Source organism: Panthera uncia (assembly GCF_023721935.1).
Source record: "Panthera uncia isolate 11264 chromosome B3 unlocalized genomic scaffold, Puncia_PCG_1.0 HiC_scaffold_1, whole genome shotgun sequence".
Classification (NCBI taxonomy): Eukaryota; Metazoa; Chordata; class Mammalia; order Carnivora; family Felidae; genus Panthera; species Panthera uncia.
Genome location: NW_026057582.1, coordinates 25,893,491 through 25,917,018, shown reverse-complemented (window position 1 = coordinate 25,917,018; position 23,528 = coordinate 25,893,491). Strand labels below are relative to the sequence as shown.

General features: G+C 38.9%; 1 protein-coding gene across 10 annotated transcripts in view; it reads left to right on the top strand.

Annotated features, from left to right (window-relative positions):
• Positions 1 to 23,528, top strand: part of TTLL5 (tubulin tyrosine ligase like 5) — a 287,219-nt gene that overhangs the window by 69,128 nt on the left and 194,563 nt on the right. For 8 of the 10 annotated variants that reach the window (XM_049611361.1, XM_049611359.1, XM_049611357.1 and 5 more), the window contains 7 exons: positions 389 to 470; positions 2,062 to 2,123; positions 3,267 to 3,361; positions 5,836 to 5,877; positions 13,781 to 13,894; positions 14,173 to 14,264; positions 21,701 to 21,763. In XM_049611361.1, the coding sequence (XP_049467318.1) occupies positions 389 to 470; positions 2,062 to 2,123; positions 3,267 to 3,361; positions 5,836 to 5,877; positions 13,781 to 13,894; positions 14,173 to 14,264; positions 21,701 to 21,763 (550 nt within the window). The remainder of the gene's footprint in view (positions 1 to 388; positions 471 to 2,061; positions 2,124 to 3,266; positions 3,362 to 5,835; positions 5,878 to 13,780; positions 13,895 to 14,172; positions 14,265 to 21,700; positions 21,764 to 23,528) is intronic. The other 2 variants (XM_049611362.1, XM_049611360.1) reach the window with 1 other exon arrangement.

Genomic DNA, 23,528 nt, shown 5'->3' with positions numbered 1-23,528 from the left:
GGACAATCCAGAACAAACCTAAAGTATCATTGATGTTCGATGCACTTGTTACATTCCTGCTCCCAACACTTTTTTTTTTTTTTAACCCGTAAGCACAGCAGAATCATGCTTGCTAACTTTTAGAGGTCAGGTCACTTTCTGTGTAGAGCTCAGGAATGTCAATAGAGTGGATGATAAAAAGTGGAATTTTATGACATTGTCTCATCTCTAGAGCTTGATTAATTTCTCTGGAACTTGAAAGATTCTCTGCTCCTACTTCCACTCATTACTTATACTCACCAAATTTCTAGGCCTCTGGTGGGGGTTGATTGGATTCGGTCTTCTAGGATCTTTATTCAGTTGTGACATAGAAAATGATCTTGTGTATTGTGTTATGTTGTATTTCTAGAACTCTATGGCTTTGATGTGCTCATAGATTCTACTCTGAAGCCATGGTTGTTGGAAGTAAATCTCTCTCCTTCTTTGGCCTGGTAAGTAGTCTGTTCCATCAACTAGAAAAGGACAGACCTTCAATGAGTAACACTAAAATACTTTTTTTTTTTTGGTCATTTCTCTTGGCACAAGACTTTTTTTTTTTAACCCTAGTTATTAGATAGAAATGACTAGAATTTCTAAATTTGAGGGATTTGTGACACATGGTTAAAGTCCAGATGGCAACATGAATCCCTATCTTACTATAGTCGATTTGTGATCTATGTTTACTGTCTTCTTGAGCTTCCAACGGATGCTTCTTGTGAACCTTTTTATTTCCAGTTCTCCCTCTCTCGCCCTCTCTCTCTTGTTTTAAAACGTTGTAGGTGTTCTGCTAAGGCTAAAGAAATGCATGAGGTATTATATTTCCTTTATTGCTACAGGTTTGCACAGACTCAAATCCGCATATACTATAAAGGTATAGAGCTGGGTCTAGGGTAGGGGGTATGATATTTGGTTCTTTTATCATCTGTGTTCTGGTATTCATCTAATATTAGACTCAAAAAAACTTCAAACAATCTTATAATTTTTGTAACCTACCTGTTGTTTAAAAGAAGGAAAGAAACCTATTTTTTAAAACCAGAGAAGATTGTGCTTGTATCTGCAGCAGTAGCCAGAGTTTCTGTCAGGTGTACGCTTCTCTAAACAGCTAGAGAACCCTAGAGATTTATGCTGGAGACCACCCAGTGGCTGCATTTTTAAGGATGAAAGATGTTGGCAAAATGCCAAGTAATCAAATAAAGACAGATTGACTACTTCATGGGGTGGGAATTTGGCTTAACCCCAATAGTAAGGTATAGAACTAGATGTTACAGATGATTCAGATGTTGGGCTCCTCTTATGTTAAATCACCTCTTTGCAGATTGCCCAGCAAGGTGCATCATACAATGTTAGAGATCCCCAGAATGATGCATTGGTCCAGCAGCCAAAGTAATCCGGTTCATGGAGGAACACCTCAACACCAAAGCCAGCGTGGCAGTCGCTGCCACAGGGAGGCTTCCAGCTTTTAGTTCATATTGTTTCTGTTTCCATGTGGGTTCCTGCTGCATCATCTGGTGATATTTTGGTATAACTGGTATTTTTCTGCCCTCGTTTGCAAGCCTACAAGCTTAAAAAGATTGATTTAGAACAGAAAATGAAGGCTTAAAAAAAGTACAAAGATTACCCCAGTTTCTTCTCTTGCTTGTGAATGTGATTTGACTATTGCAGCAGTAAAAAATAATTTGAATGATGGGCATACTTATAAAAGAACATATTAAAAGGCTAAATCTCTAAAATCCACAGTGATAATGAAGCAGTATTCTTGACTTGTTCACAATTTGATTTGCACAAGACCTGCTGGGATAAAAAGATTGCGTGTCAGGGAACCAGCTTTGCTGCTGGACCTCCCTTACAGGGGATGAGGGTAGCAGTGGGCTTTTCTTTCTAGTATTTTTGCCCAGACTTCTTTTTCTTTTTCCCTGGATTTGATGTGCTTTATTGTGTTGCTTCTCATCGACATTTGGAAACTCTGCTCTATTGGGGCCCATGAGGAGGAGCTATTCTGTTCGTCTATAACATCGATTGCCCTTTCTTTCTCCGTTCTATCAGTGACGCACCTCTGGACCTAAAGATTAAAGCCAGTATGATTTCAGACATGTTCACTGTTGTAGGTGAGTAGTAGCGTTTTCTGAAGGCTCCCATAAAAGTTAACCAGAGCATCCATTTTTGTCAAGCCTCCTAGGTGTTAATGACTGGCAGTTCCTAAGCCATGCTGAATGTTTTGTACTAAAAAATTATATTTTCAGGCAGGCGCTTCTATGTTCCTGCTCCCCCTGGCTCCATCCTGTCCTGAGGCTGAACCGCAACTAGGGCTGAGACCTAATTCCTGGGGAACAGGAATTCTGGGCCAAGGAAGAGAATTAAGCGAAGGTCTGGAGAAAGTCTATTTTTCTCCGAGCCGAGGGGAGTGCAACTCACTGAAGAAGCTTGTTACAAAGGAGACCGGCTATATTTCCATTAGACGGCCTCTGCTGGTGTCCACATGCTCCCTTCTGTAGTACTTAGAACTAAAGGCAGCCCGGGGAAGAAATCCCTTTTTGAGTAGATAAGTCAAAACTTTGAAATGGAGGTGGGCTGTCAGGTGGGTATATTGTGGGTTTGTTGTTTTTGAAGTGCTCTAAAAAGGCCTGACAAAATATATCTGAAATGAACTAGTACTTGGTGTACCAGCAAATGCAGTAAACCTTAGCTACTCTAGACTCCTGGGATGGGAATCGGCTTCTTTTTAGGAAGTGAAAGGAGCTCACACCTAATTTCTTAAGCCTATCATAGATAATCTAAGAAGCCTACTTTGGAAAGGTGCCAATAGACCACCTTTGGCAGTTCCAGAAGTAGATCTTGTAATAGGACAGGAATCCTCCCTTGCTTCTGGATTCTCCCAGTAAAAACATTATTTTCCAGTCACCCTCTAGGAAGCTACTCTAAAATAATTTGTTTTTATAAGCAACTGTGTGTTTTTAAATGGTGGTTTGCACTTTTACTCTGAAGCACATCAGCAATCCACATCTATTTTTTCAATCAGATTCAGCTCCCCAACAAGGAAGGTTGATTTATCTGCATATTTTCCATTCTTGTCCTGTCCAGTTTCGGTGGTTTGGAGTTCAAGTGGAGTGTGTGTATGAGAGAGCCATGCCTGTTCCTCCTGAGGATTTATGACAGTGCAACTGAGTTTGTATAGCTAAAGAAAAGGTGCAGTTAAACCTGCTAATTTCGTGGAAAATGGCGGGTTTTAATGTTTCCCATTCCCCATTCAGGATTTGTGTGCCAGGACCCTGCCCAGCGGGCATCAACCCGGCCAATTTATCCCACCTTTGAGTCTTCCAGGCGGAACCCTTTCCAGAAACCTCAGGTAAGCAAATTCAGCAGCAGGGAGCCCAGTCAAGGCCTATTGGAAAGTGGTAGTTGAAGTAAACGAGTGAGCCGAAGCACTATGGGGATGAGGTCACTTAAGAGCACGAAAATTTGGGAATCATTCCAGACAGGAGGCTGTTAGATTCAGCTGTGGCTAATAGCATATGCTTTTAAACCAACTTCTTCTCTGCTTTTTGTTCTTTTCTTTCGCCTTCTTTTTTCAGTATCTCTCCTTTTTTCTTTTTCTTTTTAAGAATCCCCTGCTTTTTTCACCCAACTGATAGGCTCATAAACAAGGCGCAGAGAGGGAGCCTACAGATTCCTAGTCATTATTCTGCTACATTCTTTTTGATCTTCAGGCTAGCTTTGTAAAGAAGATGCTCGATTGAAATAACGTCTTCTCTACAAGTGATTCTCTTCAAAAGGAGCCTCAGTGATCGTGAGGTGTTAATTGAGGTTAAATGAGATAAATGCCTACCATCCACTGTGCCTGTCTGTCTGAAAACATGATCGGGGCATCGCTCCAGGCTTTGTGTCCTCTGCATTTGTGTTTCAGTTAAGCCAATCAGCTCATCGTTCTGTCTGTCATCGAACCCATCGCTGCCTGTCTAGACCTGGCTAGTTTCCACTTCTGTTCTTTGCCTTTAACATTTCTTCTTATCTAAAAGGTCTACCTTCCTCCTCTCTTCCCATCTGGATTGATTACCTTGCCTGCCAAGAAGCTTAGAGATTGTTTCTTCTTATTAAACCCATCCCACTCAGTCAAGACCTCTGTTTTTTTATTTCAGTATTATTTACTTGTTGTCTGTTGCATGGTGTGGCATTCATCAGTTTGTTGCTTTTAAATTGTCCGGTGCTCCTCTGCTAGATTGTAAGCTCTTTGAAGGCAGAAATAGCTGCTTCTTCCCCCTCCCTTCCCCTCTCCTTTTCTCCCCCCGCCACTCCCCACCACCACCATTTATTTCTCCTCCACTTCTCCCTTTTCTTCTCCCTTCTCCTCCCACTCCTCTTTCTCCTTTTTTTCTTTCGCTTGCTGGTCTCATTTCAAGTAGTGCTGTTTGTGTTTGCCAAGCTCATCACTCCTACTAAACAGTTATACCTCTAACTTTTCATTAGAACAAGGTCTGCACACTCAAATGCCGTTAGGGGCTGCAGGCAGACAGTGTACATGAATAAGAGGGCCAGGTGTACAATACAGCCGAGAGGGGCATGACAGTGGTAGACTGGAGTGTGTGCCCCAGGTGAAAAGGGGGCAGCTGTCTTACTGATGTGCTCTAGCTGATCGTTGCCATGCATGAGTGTGGGCCGCGTGTTGTCAGACCTTCCTACTGTCAAGAGGAATCAGAAATCTTATTTTAAAATATAGTCCAATTAAAGAAGAAACACTTTGCGGACCAAACATAGCATGTCTTTGAGTTGGATTCAGTCTGTGGGCTGCCTGCCTGTGACCATCTGCTCTAGGATTGTCCCTTGTTAGTATCAGAGTTGCGATGTGGGACAGGGCATACTGAATTTCAAGGGGTAGTGTCAACTTGCATTAGAAGGGAAACCAGGCAACAAGGTTTTAAAATTTTGTTTTTAATGCTTATTTTTGAGAGAGAGACAGAGAGACAGAATGCGAGCAGGGAGGGGCAGACAGGGAGACACAGAATCCAAAGCAGGCCCCAGGCTCTGAGCTGTCAGCACAGAGCCCGACGCGGGGCTTGAACTCACGAACCGCAGGCTCATGACCTGAGCCGAAGTTGGACGCTCAACCAAGCGAGCCACCCAGGTGCTCCAGGCAACAAGGTTTTAAATCACAGATGTCATTTAGTTTCTATTAAGAAAAAGTAGAAGATTGTTTTCTTTGGTGTTTAATAAGAAAAAGTAGAAGATTAACCGAGGTGTCCTTTGCAGACCGTCTCCTGGCGTATCAGTGGCAAGAGCCACAGAGTCTTGTGTAAAGGATTGCGAATGTTTCTGTGCGGCCTTGCAGAGTTTCTGCCGATTTTACTCTAGGCACAGTTGTATGTCAGTCTTGGATGAATTGACCCCTTTTCTTAGCTTGCCGCTCAGCTTCTATTGGCCACTCTTTGCAAATCGTAGAGAATCTATTTGGCTAACTGGTAGGTCATGGCATGACTTCATCCATAAGCAGCCTGCAGGACGCTTATTTAAAGGGGGAAGAAACTGTAGGTGCATTATAGGTACTCTGGAACCAGTTTATCAGGTGGAGTAGTTAACTTCAGGATGCGACCGTAGGATTGTGCTCTCGGTGCTGCGGAGATGAGACTGTAGTGGATACGCCAGAGGAGAAAGTGGTGGGAAATACAATAAATGCTCTAGTCTAACAAGCACGAAGTGTAGAGCTCTTGCCTTTGGTGCCTGCTTAGAGATTGTTTTCTCATTTGTGAGATCATAGATGTAGGAATTGGAAAACCTAGGTACGTTAGGAGAAGATGAGGCTTTATTCCGTTTTTCTGTCTTTTATAGCGTCCAGTGTCTGCACAGTTTCAGTCCTCAAACGCCAAACAGGTAAGTTCTGGATCATTTGGAGACTTCATTCAGATTCTTATTTCCAGTCCCCAACCGGAAAGCCTTTTAGCTTTGTGCTTTCACAGTACATGTTTTGTGCACCTGCTTTTTGACCTTGAATAAGATAGAATTAAGTGCTAATGAACGTACAGAGGTCTTTCCAGATATAGGATACAAGAGTAGAGGCTGCAGGAATTTATGAATCCTCTTTTCCTGACAGTGATTGTGGTGTGATGGAGGCAGTCAGGTTTAAATGATGAACAGAATATTCCGGAAAGGAAATATTGTTCACAAACACTCTTTCTTTTCTTCAGATGTCTTATGAAATGTACCGTTGTTGGTAGCTTAATATTAGAATCATTTTCACATTGGGTATCGGGCTGCATTTGATTGTACCTATTTCTTTTATGTGGTGATTTGCAGTTTTATTAATCCTAGAAACTGCCATAATTAGTGTCTGAGATGCTGCCTTTAAAAATACAGACAAAACATTGTGTCTCCAACTCTTAATGAATAATAGTATTTTCTCTCTTACTGTCCTTGTTAGCGATATTTGAGATTAGCTGTCATTTTCTTCTGTGAAGATCTTTTTTTTCTTTTACACATCTTTTTGAAGTGATTGGGTAGCAGTGGGGGTGGCCGCTCCTGCTATTTGATGTTTTGAAATGAGCGCTGTCGATGTTTCCTACGTAAGCGTGCCACTTGGAACTAGTAGTCCTTCAGCAAAGAGCTCCATTGTATTTATTTTGGCTTTTGTCCTCTCTGATGCAGTTTCTGGACAGCTTGGGAGCTTAATCTGTAACTTGCGTAAGCTTCTGCTTTTGAATTTCTCTCCATGGTTTATATGAATCCAAGAAGTGACAAAAAGACTTAACGGTTGTCTTGTCTAGTGTTTGGTAACTGGTTAATGTGGTTCCATAGTATGAATTTTGTGTTCAGTTGGTAGGATTTAAAACTCGGTGATGTTTAGTGTCTTGTGTTTAGCAGCCACCTGAGTGTGTTAGCTGCTCTCCATGGCAAACAAATAGAAAAACAACAACAACAAAAAGTCTCCAAAGCTGTTGACTTCAAAGAGTTTACATTCCAATACCTTTTAGGCATATCTAATCAATTTAAGGAGAACTTTAAAAATGCTTAATTCATAATCTTCTGCATTTGACTCCAAAGAAGTGTCTTTGGTATGTTTATCCTAACCTTAATTTCCCTTCACCATTTTAATTCTCTTCTGTCTGGCTCGGTTGCTTGAACCCTTGTAGGTTGCAATAGCCTGTGTCCGAGCAAGCGAGCGAGTGAGGCTTCTTCCCTCAGGATTGTGTGTTTGAACACTGCTCGCCTGACACAAAGCCTCTCTAGCTTTACTCAGCCTATCTGATACATGTTGAAATCTTGGACTCTTCTCGTTCTTTGCAGTGTTCTATTTTGTCACTGTCTTTCTGTTAATGAAGCCATCTCAGCTCCACAGTAGTTCTGACAGAGCCAAGGGAAAAACGAACACAAGTTCCCTGCTCTGGCCACGTACACTTTGTTAAGTTTTCTTTTTCTGTTGCTGTCAGATTGCGAAGTCACCGTTCTTTGCCTGTTGTCTGACTATTCCTTTTTAATCCATTGTCTCTTTCTACATTTCTTCCTTCCCTTGAATGCCTGTGGTTCAAATTTTCCATTCACCAGAAACTACATTTCACTGTTCCAAGGCAGATGGCATGGTTTTGTGGAAAAGACATGGACTTTAGAGTCGGATAGACTCCGGTTCATACCAACTAGCTGTTAGACCTTGGGCAAGTTCCCTTACATCTCTGAGGCTTACTGCCCACGTCTGTCAGATGAGGATCATAATACATACATGGAGGTATGGCGTGAAAGAAATGATAAAACATTGGGAAAATATTTGGGAGAGTTCTGGACACATACTTTACCTTGGACACATAGACCCCTTCACACTTTTCAGTCTATTGATTTTCCTTTCGCCCATTTGATAGGTAATATCTGGTATTACTTTGATATTCTTTCTGTAGCCATTCTTTTCACATTTGCTGTCATCCACAAATGCAAATTACTTTATATTTATTTATTTATCCATCCTCCCAGACATCAGTGAAGATTCTAAGGAATGCTTAGTCAATACGGATTCTGAAAATCACTTCCTAATTTGATTCAGTACTGTTTATCCTACATCACATCTTTTAACTCTTTGCAGTTTTTGTTGGTGTATTTTATTCATTATACCATGATACTAAGTCTAGATTAGAAGTATAACTTCAAATAAAAATTTTATGAAATTTGTACAAATGCTTTTGTAAAACCCAAAGACATTTAAATATACTTGCTATATTCCCCCGTTTTTGTAATTTTGTCCAAAAAATAAACATTTTAAAGCATATTTTAAAATAAATAAAGCAGTTTCCGTACTTACTCTTCATGAGCCCATTAAACTCTAAATGTTTATGGATTTTTTTTTCTTTTAATGTTTGTTCCATTATTTTACTAGGGATTCAAGTTAGACTTACCAGGTGGTAATCACCAGGAGCACACTTCTTACATTTTTGAAGATTGGTACCTCATTTGTTTTTTTCTAATCCTCTCGTACCTCCTCAGTTCTTCATGATTTTTCAAACATAATTGTAAGTGGTTTTGGTAAGTTTTTTGTTTTTTTTGTTTTTTAAACCAGTTCCCTTAATAACAAGATGCATGTCTCTCAGACCTGCTGACTTATATTTATTCCGGATTTCCGGATGTTGCATATCTCTTTTTGACTGTAACACAAGTCTACTTACTTTCTGGTTTTTTTTCCCCTCCCCTCATTTCAAAGTATACTTCTGGTTGTGAATTACACTTAAACTTTCTCTATTAACCATTTTTTGTTTATTTCCCTCCCAGATTTATTCATATGTGGTCCTTTTTGTTCCTTTTATTTCATTTGGTAGCATTAATTCGTTTTGCTTTTTAAACTTGAGTTTACCTTTCCTAGGTGGCAAGATGTGTCACATGTAAATCAAGCTATTTCTAGTTCATTTGTTTCTAACACAGAATTGCAAAGTTTGTAAAACTGCTTTGGGACATTTTTATTCTTTGTATGTGTTCTCTGACAGACAGGTTTTATTTTTGCTCCTCAATTATGGTATCTTTTATGATACCTGGCCCTTTTCATGTTCTGTGTTTTGTTCAGCCCTTCTCATTGCTGGTACTTGCCTGCTTACTTTAGGTCGGGAATCCTTTTTATGATTCAACATCTGTTTTTTTACTACTTAGAGTGGAGACAGGTGGTTCCTTGTCTCCATGATTTCACATTCTCAGTTCTTCCCTCCCGATAAAGGTTAGACATGTAAAGGTTCTTCTCTGGGTATATTTCTGATTCATAAGTTGTACTAATGATAATTTTACATCTTTGATGCATGTTGCATGGCAGACTTCTTACCTAGGCAGTGGTTTGGCAGTTTAACATCTGAATACCCAGTAGTTAAAATCCTGTGTCATCTAGACAGAGGCATTGGTTCTCTCTAAATTCAGAAGAGCTTTATTTCTTTCGTGTGTTCAGCCAATCCCCTGGAACATGTGGATTTATTCTACCACCCAGGGAATGTAGCTGCGCTGATATGTACAAGGTCAGAACCACAGAAGGGCTTGCATTTGGAGGGTTTTGCTCTTGTTTTTGGCAAGTCAGTCTGATTCCTTTTTTTTTCTTTTCTTCTTTTTTTTTGCTTTGCTCTTAATCTCCAGGTATGTCTTCTTGGCATTCAGAAGCATTTCTGTCTTTTTTTTTCTTTGTTACCTTTTCTTCTTCTTTTTCTCTGCCTTTTCTCTCACCTGTGTCTTTAATTCAGGTCACCTTTCTTAATCATTTGTTTCATTAACAAATACTGGTAGAATTCAGCCAGTGGTCTGGGATTTTAATGCTCTGTTGTACCTATGTAAACACATGTCTCTGTAGACCAGTACAACAGATATTGTGCTGATAAAGAAAATTCTCTTTAATCTCAAATTTATTGAAAAGCTGAGATGGGAAAAATACTTCTGACTTTCTAGTCTCATATTTTCCAGCATCTTCCCCGAAGACACAGGAGACCTGGGGGATTTTAGAGAGGTATTTAAGATACTTAAACTTCAGTAGCTACAACTTTTCATATTTCTTTCCCTCTCAGGCTTGTTAATAGTTTAGTTTGAAATAAATAGGTGAAGAGATTAAAGGAGTATCTAGCCACATTGTTGTCCTCTTGGAGTAGCGTTGGCCTTTTTATTTGTAGCCTGGTGATATTTGTGGCGATAAAAGAGTAATAGCTATCAGCTTATGGGAGTTCACAGCTAGAGCGTGCATCTGACAAACACCATTAAGCCCCTTCCATTTTCAACCCCCCAAAGACCCCAGCCAGGAGCATCTCCTGAGTTCCTCCACACCTCACTCAGACAACCCACATACATGCACAAATAGGTCGAGTTGGAACTGTGGATTCTGGGGAGCAAAGGAGTGTTTCTGAATGTGCATGGGAGACAACTCTTTGAAAGTGACCAGGAGAGAAGATTGAGAATTTTGGAGCACCAGTGCACTGTTTCCCAGAGCAGGTTTAGATTCGTAGAGGAAGGTTGCAACATCATTATAATCTCAGTCTCTGAAAGCAGTAATATTATTCCATTTTGGAATATTTCCTAGTTTCCTAAATTTCCTGATTTCCTGAAAAAGAAAAAAAAGATCAAAAATAAAAATTAAAAATTTACAAAGACAATAATAAAAAAAAAAAACAGACAAGAAATGAGCAATAAAAACAAAACAAGGACAAAAAGCAAACAAATTTTTTAAAAATTGAGGGTGCTGATTAGATGTTATTCAGTAGTGATTTGATCCATGTTCTTATAAAACCATGCATTTCTTTTCTTTTTAATGTTTATTTGTTGGAGCACCTGGGTAACTTAGTCAGTTGAGTGTCTGACTTCGGCTCAGGTCGTGGTCTAGCAGTTTGTGAGTCCAAGTCCCACATGGGGCTCGCTGCTGTCAGTGCAGAGCCCGCTTGGGATCCTCTGTCCCCCTCTCTGCCCCTCACCCACTTGCTTGTGCATGTGTATGTGCTCTCTCTCTGTCTCTCAATATTTATTTATTTTGGTAGAGAGAGAGAAGACACATGCACACGTGTGTGCGTGGAAGGGGCAAAGAGAGAGAGAGAGAGAGGGGGAGAGAGGGAGAGAGAGAATCCCAAGCAGGCTCCGTGCTGTCAGAACAGAGCCTGATGTGGGGCTTAGTCTCATGAATGGTGAGATCATGACCTGAGCCAAAATCAAGAGTCAGGTGCTTAACCAACTGAGCCGCCTAGGTGCCCCTATAACCACGCATTTCTTAAAACTATTCTGACAGCTAATAACTATTTCTTAAAATATTTTTATTATTAATCTTCAGTACATATTTCAATTTATCATTTTTAAATAAATTTTTCTATTCTAAAATGCTTCATCTTTTTTTTTTTTTTTTGGCTATATCATTTTTTTAAATGTTTATGCTCGAGAGAAAGCGAGCACGAGCACATGCACTGGGGAGGGGCAAAGAGAAGGGGATAGAGGATCCAAAGAAGGCTCCACGCTGACAGCGGAGAGTCTGATGTGGGGGTTGAAGTCATGAACCTTGAGATCATGCCCTGAGCTGATGTCGGATGCTTAACCGACTGAGCCACCCAGGGGCCCTTTGTTATGTCATCTAAATGAGTGCTTAGTCCGTACTCACTCTTACAATAATTTTAGAGAACTTAAGGTACTCTTAAACAGTCTGAGTGATAAGGCAACTTGACCTTGGATAAGGCACTTGACTGCCAGTGGCTTTCTGATCAGAGCCACATCATCACATGTGAAAAAGTATTTTTAGTGAACGATAAGTATTTTTAGCCAATGATAAAATGAGAAGAGTCCTTAAAGCATCTGGTTAATATTTTGGCTTTACATGCTAAGTAAGCATTCATACTTTTAAAATTTTTGAAAAGATGAACTTACTTATATGTTTACTTTCCTCAGTCTTTAAACTTTCCTGTTGACTCCCCTCTCATGCCAACATACACTGTTTAATTTATTCCCAGAGATTGCAAGGGAATTAAAATTTTCCCCAGAATCCTCTGCAAAATTTAGTTCTAACCATGATTAATCTATGTGTCAGGACATTTATTTCTTTGTTCAACAAATACTTATTGATCTCCTACTCCATGCCATGTACTATTCTGGGTACTGAAGATATCACTGGAAAAGCTGTTTAGACAAAAGACCCTGCCTTCACATATTGTTTATATCTGCTGATTTCATGGTTATTCTTCATAAAGTTATGTCATTGTGGAGTTACCTATTAGAAAATCTATCTTTTATAACTCCCATGCTAGCTTTGAAGATTAGTATGTATTGGCCTCCCTTGTGTCAAAGGTAAAAGCATTCATGATATATATATTATATATATATATATACATATATATATATACTATTCATATATATATACTATTCATAATAGTACAGGTGTGTACTATTAGTCCGCTTGGGTGGCCATAACCAAGTACCATGGACTTGGTGATTTCAACCACAGAAATTTATTTCTCACACTTCTGGAGGCTGAGAAGTCCAAGACCAAAGAGCCAGCAAAGCAGGGTTCACTCTGAGGCCTCTACTCTTAGCTTGTAGATGAATGCCGTGTCACTCTGTGCTCACATGACCTCTTTTTAACATGCTTGGGCAGACAGAGTACGAGCTGTCTGATGCCTCTTCTTTTAAGGGCATTAATCTCATCGGGCCAGGGTTTCACCCTCCTGACCTCATGTAATCCAAATTACCTCCCAGAAGCCCTGTTTTTAAATACCATCACACCGGCGGTTAGGTCTTCAACAAATGAATTTGTAGGAGGACCCAAACCTTTAGTCTGTAGCAGTGAGTGTTGTTGAGAAGGTCAAAGGTTAGTTACCAAAAGCCTTTCCATAGGTAGTCTACCCAAAGAGAAAACTAAGCCCTTCACAATAGGACTGCTTCTTTCTGGTCAGAGTCACTTCTAGGAATCTAGAATGATAATTTGTGTCCACGTTTCTTGAATTATTTATTAATCTCTGAACTTGGCAGATGTACTTGTCTTATTTTATCAGTCACTTTTTCGGTTTCAATAATAGTGTGTTGACATGCTTCATACCATCCGACTTGCTTTGTTACCTTGATATTTTTCTGCTCGCCTAACATCGAAATGACTTAAAACTTCCATTCTCAGATGACCTTTGTGATCATCCTTCAGAAGGCTGTGAGGAGCATGGCGCATTTGGCTTCCTCCTTGAAGTGCCCGAGGCAGTCATCCTTGATCAAGGTCTCTTGAAGTCCAGCAGTCGCAGTGTGTCTTTTGGTCATAGTTCTTTTCTGTGTCACTGGTGACTATCATCTCAGTATTTCCTCCCCCCACCCCCCACCCCAGTTCTAAACCATCCCACGGACCAACTTTCACCTGTGACATAATAAATTGTTCCTTGGTTTTCTGTCTTACATCTCACTTCTCCTAACTCTCCTTGTCCGCTGCTGAAAAGAATAGTGTTATTTAGCAAAATTAATGCACATTCAATCCTCCATGGTTATTTTCAGATGTTTTCCCATATCTTTAAAAATATTGGATGAACTTTAAGACCAAGAGTAGGAGTAAGTACTGGATTAGAAGATCACATGGACATAGCTCCTGTTTTTCTGTTGTTTCCCTCTCAACACATAGCATTTTCCTTCTATTCTGTTTTCTCTTCTTGCCTTTGAGTCTACTGGCTTTCATTTATTTCCCAGGGTTTCAGGCTAAGAGAGTAATTACAGAAAATGGGCTTTGGAGTTGAGCTTATCCATATTAGGAAAGACAATGATGTTGAGGGACTGAATAGAGGGAAATGACGAAAGGTGAGGAAAACATTTTGTTTCTGTTTGTCCTTCTCCATAGCGTTCCCGTCCCCTCTCTGCCAGTGATGCGGAAATGAAAAACCTTGTGGGCTCAGCCCGAGAGAAGGTGCCGGGGAAGTTAGGTGGTTCTGTGCTTGGTCTGTCAATGGAGGAGGTAAAGATAACTCTATTTCAGGCCTTTGTGGGTTAACACAGGGTTCAATAAACATTAGTAAGCGATTCATATGTTTATGACCAACTCATTCTTACATTGGAAGGAGAAAGATTCAAGATGGGAGGAACTTATTCTCAGAAAATTCCATCTTATATGGAGTTAATTTCTCCCTTCATGCTTCTTTCATATTTGTGGGTCATAACCCTCTTTCTCTGCTCTGTAATCTTTTGGATTACGGTTTCCAAAATCAGTACTCATTTTATTTTCTCTTTATGTAGATCAAAGTTTTACGGAGAGTGAAGGAAGAAAATGATCGGAGAGGTGGATTTATTCGCATATTCCCTACATCAGAGACATGGGAAATATATGGGTGAGGTGACTACCTTTTTTTTTTTTTTTAATCTGTGCCTCAGGTCCACAGCATTGGATTAATTGTGACACAGTGTTGTCATTGCTTTCCATGTGGGTCTTTCTTATTTTGCATATTTACTTATAGTAGTGTGACTGTTATCCAACCTAAGCATTAACATTAATGTAATCTACCTGTGCATTATTCTTCCTTTTGAAAAAAAAAAAAAAATCCCCCACCTCCTTCCTAATAGCCCCCTAACCCAGGGTTACATACTTGTAAAAAAATTTTATAGTCATCATTACCTTGGTTTGAAAAAAAACTGTTTTATCATCTATATTGTGCCTAAACAATATATTATTTTTAATCATCATTTAGATCTAGCTAACATACATCAAAATGGATTTATTTTAAGTGTATGGTTTGATGATAAGTCTTGACAAATATTAACACCAATTTAACCACTGCCATCACCACAATCAAGATGTAGAATGTTTCTGTAACCTTCAGAAGTCCCTTCATTCCCCTTTACAGTTATTTGCCCTCATTATCCTGAGCCACAGATGTCTACCGATCTGCTTTATGTCATTATCATTTTTCTAGAATCTTCTATAAGTAGAATCATACAATATATATACTCCTGTGTCTGGAGTCTTTGTTTGGCATGACGTTTTTGAGAATTATCCATGTTGTGTGAAGTAGTAGTTCGTTCCTTATTGTTACCTACTAATTTATTGTATGAATATACCATAGTGTATTTATCCATTCACCTGTTGTAGAACATTGGCGTTGTGTCCAGTTTGGAACTGTTGTGAAGAAAGCTGTTATGAACACTTATGTAGTATGTGAATATGTGATTTCATTTCTCTTAGGTTAATACCGAGGAGTAGAATAGGTGAGTCATATGATAGGGCGTAAGGTATAGTACCAGTGTATGAGAGTTCTGGTTGCTGTTCATCTTTGTCAACACTTGGTATTGTCAGGGTTTTTAATTTGAGGTATTATAGTGGGTGTGTAGTATATCTCTGTGGTTTTACTTTGCTTTTCTCTGATGAATAGTGATCCTGAGCATTCATGTGCTATTGGCTATTTGTGTGTCTTTTTTTTTCTATTTTAAATTTAGGATTTTGTTGTTGTTGTTACTGTGCTATAAAGGACTGCTGATACAAGTCCTTTCTCGAGATATTTATATTGTGAATATGTTCTCCAAGTGTGTGAGTAGCTTTTTCATTTCCTTAACAGTGGCTTTAAAGAACAGAAATTTTAAATTTCAATGAAGTCCCGTTGACAACATTTTTAGAAGATTTATAAATTTTGTGTTTCCTGTCTAAGAAATCTTTGGCAACCCCAATTTTCACAAAGCTTATTCTCTTATGCTTTCTTCTAGAAGCTTTACAATTTTAGCTTTTATATTTAGGTCTATGATATGTATTGATTTAATTTTTGTGTATGATGTGAGGTAAGGGTTGGGGTTCATTTCTTTTCATATGATGTACATTTGTTCCAGCACCATTTGTTGAAATTGCCCCACTGAATTCCATTGGCATCTTTTCTGAAAATTAATTCAAATATATGTGGGGGTCTGTTTCTGGACTTTATTCAGTTTCACTGATTAATGTGTTTGTCTCGATTACCATAGCTTTATACTAAGTCTTAAAAATTGATAGTGTGTCTTCCAACTTTGTTGTTCTTTTTTAAGTATTTTGACTATTTTGTGTCGTCTGTATTTCTCAAGACATTTTAAAATTTCTTTGTCAATTTCTACACAGAAGCCTGCTGGCTTTTGATTTGGCATTGCATTGAGCATATAAATTTTGAGAGTGAACATTTTAACAATATTGAATTTTCTAATCCATGAACGTGATATATCTCTCCATTTATTTAGTTGTTCTCCTCCTCCTCCTCCCTCCCTCCCCCTCCCTCCTCCCCATCTCCCACCCTCCTCCTTCTCCCCTCCCTCTCTCCCACCTCCTCCTTCTCCCCTCCCCCTCTCCCACCCTCCTCCTTCTCCCCTCCCCCTCTCCCCCTCCTCCTTCTCCCCTTCCCCTCTCCTCCTCCTTCCTCCCTCCCTCCCCCTCTAACTCCCTTCCTTCCTCCTCCTTTTCTTGTTTTTTTTTTTTTTAATGTATATTTATTTTTGAGAGAGACAGAGCACAAATGGGAGAGTGGCAAGGAGAAAGGGAGACACTGAATCTGAAGCAGACTCCAGGGTCTGAGCTGTCAGCACAGAGCCTGACAAGGGGCTCAAACTCACAAACTGTGAGATCACAACCTGAGCCAAAGTTAGACACTTAACTGACTGAGCCACCCAGGAGCCCCTCTTCTTGTTTTTATTTTAATTCCAGTCAACATACAACATTATATTGGTTTCAGGTGTACAATATAGTGAGTCAACCATTCCATACATCATGTGGTTCCATATATCACCTGGTGATGATCACAAGTACATATTTAGGTTTTGTTTTATTTCTCTTAGCAATATTTTCTAGTTTTCAATGTAAAGGCCTTGCACATATTTTTTAAAATTTATGACTTGGTGTTTCATGTTTTTGAATGGTATTGTAAATGTTATTTTTTAAACAACTTTATTGAGTTATAAATATATTTAAAGTGTACAGTTTGGTAAGTTTTAATATATGTATATATCTGTGGAACCTGCACATAGGCAACCTAATGAACAAATACATAACCTCTAGCTAGAAGTTTCCTTGTGCCTCTTTGTAGTTCTTCTCTCTTGCTCCTCCCTTTCCTTCCCTGCCCATCCCTGTCCCCAGGGAGCTATGATTTGCTTTCTGTTACTAAAGATTAATCTGCATTCCCTGGAATTTCATATAATAGAATTCTACAGGTTGTTTTCTTATTTGTTGGGTCTTTTTTTTCTATTTGGCAGAATTATTTTTATATTCATACACGTTGTATCATCTATCATTGGTTTAATTCCTTTCTATTGTTGAGTAATATTATAGGCATATGCCAGAATTTGTTTATCCTTTCATCTGTTGGACATTTTGGTTTCAAGGTTTTGGTTATTACAAATATATGCATGCTTTCATTTCTTTTGGGTAAATTCTACTTATGAAATGACTGGATCATGTTGTAAGAAACTGCCATACAGTTTTCTAAAGTGGTTGCACCATTTTACAATCCCATAATAAGTGTATGAGAGTTCCAGTTCCTCCACATTGTCACCAACAATTGGTACGGTCAATTTAATTTATCTCCTTAGGAGGTGTGTAGTGCTATCTCATTATGGTTTTATTTGCACTTCCTTAATGATTGCCCATTTTTATTTTTTTATTTTTTTAATTTTTTTTTTTTTTAACGTTTATTTATTTTTGAGACAGAGAGAGAGCGAGCATGAACGGGGGAGGGTCAGAGAGAGAGGGAGACACAGAATCCGAAACAGGCTCCAGGCTCTGAGCGGTCAGCACAGAGCCTGACGCGGGGCTCGAACTCACGGACCGCGAGATCATGACCTGAGCCGAAGTCGGCCGCTTAATCGACTGAGCCACCCAGGCACCCCAATGATTGCCCATTTTTAAATGAGGTTATTTTCTCATAGTTGAGCTGTGAGAGTTCTTTATGCATTCTGGATATAAGTCCTTTTTTCCTAGCTCTTTAAAAATGGTTGTTCCATTGGGCACAAGGGTGGTTCAGTTGGTTAAGTGCCTGACTTCGTCTTAGGTCATGATCTCGCGGTTCGTGAGGTCGAGCCCCACATTGGGCTCTCTGTTGTTAGCCCAGAGCCCACTTTGGATCCTCTGTCTCCCTCTCTTTGCCCCTCCCCTGCTTGGTCGCCCTCTCTCTCACAAAAATAAATAAACATTAAAAATATATTTTTTTAAATGTTGCTCCATTATCTTTGGCTTGCATTTTTCTGATAAGAGGCATACAGTAATTATTATTTTTGTTTTTCTGTGCATAACATGTCTTTTTTTCCCTCAGCCTGCGTTTAAGATTATTTCTTTCTGGCTGATTTTTAGCAGTTTGATTATGATATATGCCTTGTGTCATTTTCTTCATGTTTCTTCTACTTGGGATTTGTTGAACTTCTTGGTCCGTGGGCTTATAGTTTTCATCATAAATGGAAAGCTTTTGGCCATTAAAAAAAATTTTTTTTTTTTTTTCTATTTCCTTCCTCTCCTTTCTCCTTTTGGAACTCTGGCTACATGTTAAAATTGGCTGATATTATACTACAAGTCTGGCTCTGTTCATTTTTTTAGACTTTTTCTTTATTTTGGATGGTTTTCTATTTCTCTTTCTAAATTCATTCATCTTTTTGTCTGCGGTGTCACATCTTCTATTCATTCCATCCAGTGAAATGTTCATTTCCGATACTTTATTTTTCATCTTTAGAACTTTTTGGTTTTTTCCATTATTTTCATGATTTTTTTAGATCCTTGTGCATATATTATAATATGTATAGTAGCTATTTTTAAATTGTTATCCTGTTATCTCTATCATTTCTGAGTTTATTTCTACCGACTGATTTTCCTCTTATGGGTTACATTTTTCCTTTTTCACATGCACAGTGATTTTTAAAAATTGGATGCTGGACATTATAAATGTATAGTTGAGTGGGTTGGTTTTATTGCCTTCTTTGAATGCTGTTGAAAGTTGTTTTTGGTTTTTTTTGGCAGGGGGGAGTCCAACAGTTAAGTTACTTGTAGTCTAGCTTAATCTTTTTCAGGCTCATTTAAAAACTTTTTTTTTTTTAAGTTTCAGTATAATTAACATATAGTGTTATGTTAGTTTCAGATGTGTGATGTAGTGATTCAACATTACTTAGATCATGTAAAAATTTTTTATGGTTTGTTTAGGATAGCTTTTGTTTAGGTCTAGGAAAGTTTTACTATTAAAGACTCTTTGGAGTTATCTGTTAAATGAGCCCATGTTCAGTGAGATTTATCCATTCTGGGAACCAATCAATTTATAGCCCTGGGTGAATTCTGCAAAGTATTCAGCTTATGCTTTCTTTTTAATGTTCTTTACCCTGCCCCTTCCTCTTTGCCCAGCCCTGTGGACTTTCACCCTATGTCTGAGCAGATTTGTATTTACCCAAAGACTCAAAAATCCCTTGTGATGATTATTCTCTGATTACAATAAGGTTGAGGATCTTTGTACTTATTTATAGGTAACACATTTCTTTTTCTTTGGTGAGTGGCTTTTGATCTAGTTGGGATATTAGTGGTTCTAAGTATAGAGCTAGAACTTAGAGGAATAAAAGAAGGTACCCATTTTGTGTTTGTTTTGTTTTGTCTTGAAAACCCAGCTGTTCATAGAGAAATCTTCCTTTCATCTTACAAAATATTCTATCGATGTAATTATACCTTATAGAGACCTAGGAATGCAACAGAAAGATATTGTTTGTGTTTTCTTTTGTTATGTTTTTGAAGAATTAAAATGTTTGCAGTTCCTAGAAAACATACCTTTTAACTAATGAAAGTGGAAATCTACACTCTTGAGTATTTTAAGAAGTAGGACCTTAATTTAAGTGCCTTTAGGAAAATTTGAAGGAATCAGTTACAGGTAATGTTGGGGTCTCTTATGGAGTCCAGTAATGATACCTTTCTTTACTGGTTTGGTTCTGAACCAATGGAGAAATAAGACAAAGACTAAGGAGAGAGGAGGCCAAAATATCTCCTATTTTACTGATAAAGTCTAGGTTGGGAGACTTGATCATATCTATCTGCAGGCAGGCACACTTTTTGTTGAATTTCCAGTTTGGACAGATGTACATGCCCATTTCTGGGCAAAGTTAGACTGGGCTGTGTGTGGGGAGCACCTGACCCCATCAGACCAGCAGAAGATACATACCTCCTAACGGGAGATTGTCCCCCAAGAGAAAAAAGGGAGCTGCTCGATGAAGCATTTCTGTTTGTTCTTTCTAAATTACCAATCTGGTAAGTCACTCTACCTCTCCTGGGGCCTCTGAGAAAAGCAGAGCAAGGCCAAGAATATTAAACTAATTGCGCTGCCTTCGTTTAGAGTGGGGAAGATGTCACAAATATGCCTTTATATATATACCTATATATATGTGCCTATATATATATGCCTATATATATATATATTTATTGGGTATCAGCCAAGTGTCTAGCACTGTGTTTGGTGGTTTAGTGCTTTGGAGTATAAAACCAATATTAGATGGAACCCCTGCCCTTTGAGAGTTACCAGCGTGACTATGGAGAAATTATTTATGCATATAATAAAAATAGCTCATTTGTATAGTTCTTCATAATTATAATGTACTTCATGGACATCATTGTTATCCCCATTTTAATGATACAGAAAGTAAGGCTTAGTAAAGTAATGTGACTCGTCCATGATCACACAGGGGGACCTGATTCAGGTATTCTGAATCTGGATCTTAACTTTTTTCCTGCTACCACATGCTGCTTTCGGAGAAGAAAACTTTTCCTCGGTGAGACAGTGTATGGCAGGTCCGTCGAGCATACAGTAAAGGGCAAGGTAGCTCAGACAAGGGCGCTTCTGTAGACTTGGAGCAGTCGTTATCAGGGAAGGCTTCTTGCAGCAGGGAAGACTTGAGCTGCTTCTTGAAGGGTAGATTATGGTAAGTGGATGGAGTGTGAGGAGGTATCCAGACCAAGGCAAAAGGATCAATACGAGGGGTGGTGTGAGAGGATTGTGAGGGGCCTCGGTCTGGCTATATGGCATGATCACTGTTGAGAGGAACTTTCTGGACAACGTGTGATGGAATTGGTGGTATAGATTATCCAACTTTGGAAAGCTTGGAAGAGAGTGTATGCCTCCTGCAGTAGCCATCAAGGAGCCATTGAAAGCTCTTGAGAAATAACATGGTTGAAACCATCTGTCTACATTTTCACGCCCTTTATGCATCTCCCATTCCTGGCTTCTTTTGACCTCTCTCTTAGTTATATACGAATTTTAGTCGTGGTGTTTTTTTTTTTTTTAAGCATTCTTCTCTTAACATTAAAAAAAAAATGATTTTAGAGAAAGAACGCACATGTGCTCATGAGCTGGGGCAGGAGGGTGGGCACAGGGATGGAGACAGAATCTCAAGTGGGCTCCATCCCATGACCCTGGGGTCATGACCTGGGCCCAAATCAAGAGCTGGGCACAACCCACTGAGCCACAGGCACCTCAGTGGTTTCGTTTTTACCTTACAGTTTTATTTTCTGATTTTAGTGTGTCACTTTTTATTAATCCAAGAAATCCTGCCATTTCTTTCTTTTTACATTCTAAATTAACTCCGCCATCTATTCTTTTCATTTTATTTTATCTGCTGCAACTCTGATATTTTATAATTTTAATTTGAGCAACTTTCTCTTACTTTGTCATTTTAGAGAACAGTATGTTACTTTAGAAACACTGTATAAGTACCCTGTCACTTCTGTGCTTGATTCATGGCTTTATTTCCATATTCTGTCCCTTCAGCCAAACCTAAGAAATAGCCAGTTTCTTTCTTTGTCTTTCAGGTCCTACCTCGAACACAAGACTTCCATGAACTATATGCTGGCAACACGTCTCTTCCCGGACAGGTAGGGATTTGTTAATCTTGTAAATTTGCTAATCTGAAACCATCACTAGATCATTTGATGATAAAATACACACAAAAGAAGAAAAGAGGCTTTATAAAAGTCTTTTGTAAAATCTCTGATAGAAAAGGCCTTGCAGAAAACACAACATAAAACCTTGTTGTTCCAGAATTCATTAACTCTCAGTATTTTGTACTGTTTCCAGAAGCCACAAATTAAACTGTAACGATCTTTAAACAATCTTAACAGATGCCCTAGACTTTATTCTTCTTAGAGGAAGGCCTTTACTCAGTCCCTTTTTAACGTTAGACACAATTTTAACAAGGCATGATCATCTCTTTTTCTAGACTAGAAGAGATTAGAATGATCAGATTAGGAAAGGTAGAGAGGGGTGGTAATTCAAAAAATAAATACACTAAGAGTTGTAAAAAATGACAACTGATAACCTCAATACAAGGGGAAATAGGGGGAAATGATGGAAAGCAGACATTGGAATTCAGATAGCACAGCAATCAGGGACTACTTAGCTCCACATAACTTTTGTTGCCCGTAAGACATAATTGTATTACGGTAAAGTTCAGTAACTGACTCTCAAAATAAAGAACCTTAGTTATTTAGAGAAATGTATATTATTTTCAAGGTTATGTGTGCTTTTTTGCAGGATTCTTAAAATAGATCCCCAGATTTTAGCCATTTCCTACAATTTCATGATCTGTTATCAGGAAATATATGGGATTTGCCATTTCTCTCTGTAAATTTGTAGTTATTACCACTGATAAATTATACTGTATAGCTTCTAATGAAAGAGACCTTCAGATTTACTTAGAAGACAGAATCTCAGTCCTCTCTATATATAACCTGGTTTTTTCTCTCCTCCCCCACCACCCTGGAAACTTTTACAAGGCTCCTTTATCTTTAGAGTTCAGATATTTTACCAAGATATGTTCTGGTGTGTTACTTTTCATTATTTTGGTTTTGCAGTGGGTGGGTTGTTTCAGACTGAAGATTTAAGTTTTCCAACTGTCATCCTCTCTTTTCTCTCCTTGTGGAACTTCTTTTAGATGAATTTGAGATCTTTTGCTGTATGTTCCATGTTTTGTTTTTTGTTTGTTTTTTTACTTTTTCTCACTCTTTTTTTATCTCATTGTTTTTTTTAGTTAAATTCTGGGAGGTTTCTTGAACTTTTTCTTCTAAAATTTTAAATTGATCTGCAGCCTTATCTATTTAATTATTCAGTACCAGCACAGGAGAGGTTGTTCAGTTTACCTTTTTGATTTTGGCAAGTACAATTTTAATATCCAAGAACTATTTTTGGTTTCTGAAGAGTTTTTAAAGTTCATGGATGTAATATTAAAATGCTTCGGGTACCAATTCCAGTGTGGCCGACAGGTTCCCCCATAGCACCAAGCAGTTGCCCCCTGTTGGCATCTGAGAACTCAACTCAATTCTGACACTGTCTACCTGGAGCTTAGCATTGGATTCCACAGTTGAAGGGTTCAGTCCTACAAGGAGTCATTCGCCACCTCCTCCGCCTTTGCCCTACTTTGGATGCCAGTCTCAAGGCCAGGCTGTCACCTTTGCTTCTGACTGAGCAGCTACATATCGGAGGTTCCAACGTCCCTCTCCTTGGACTTCGACTCAGACACCAGTTGCAAGTCCAGGTTGTCACCTGTACTTCTGACTGACTGGCTATAAACCAGAGGTTCCCACGACTCTCTTCTTCCTCGGGTTTGATTAATTTGCTAGAGTGGCCCACAAGACTCCAAGA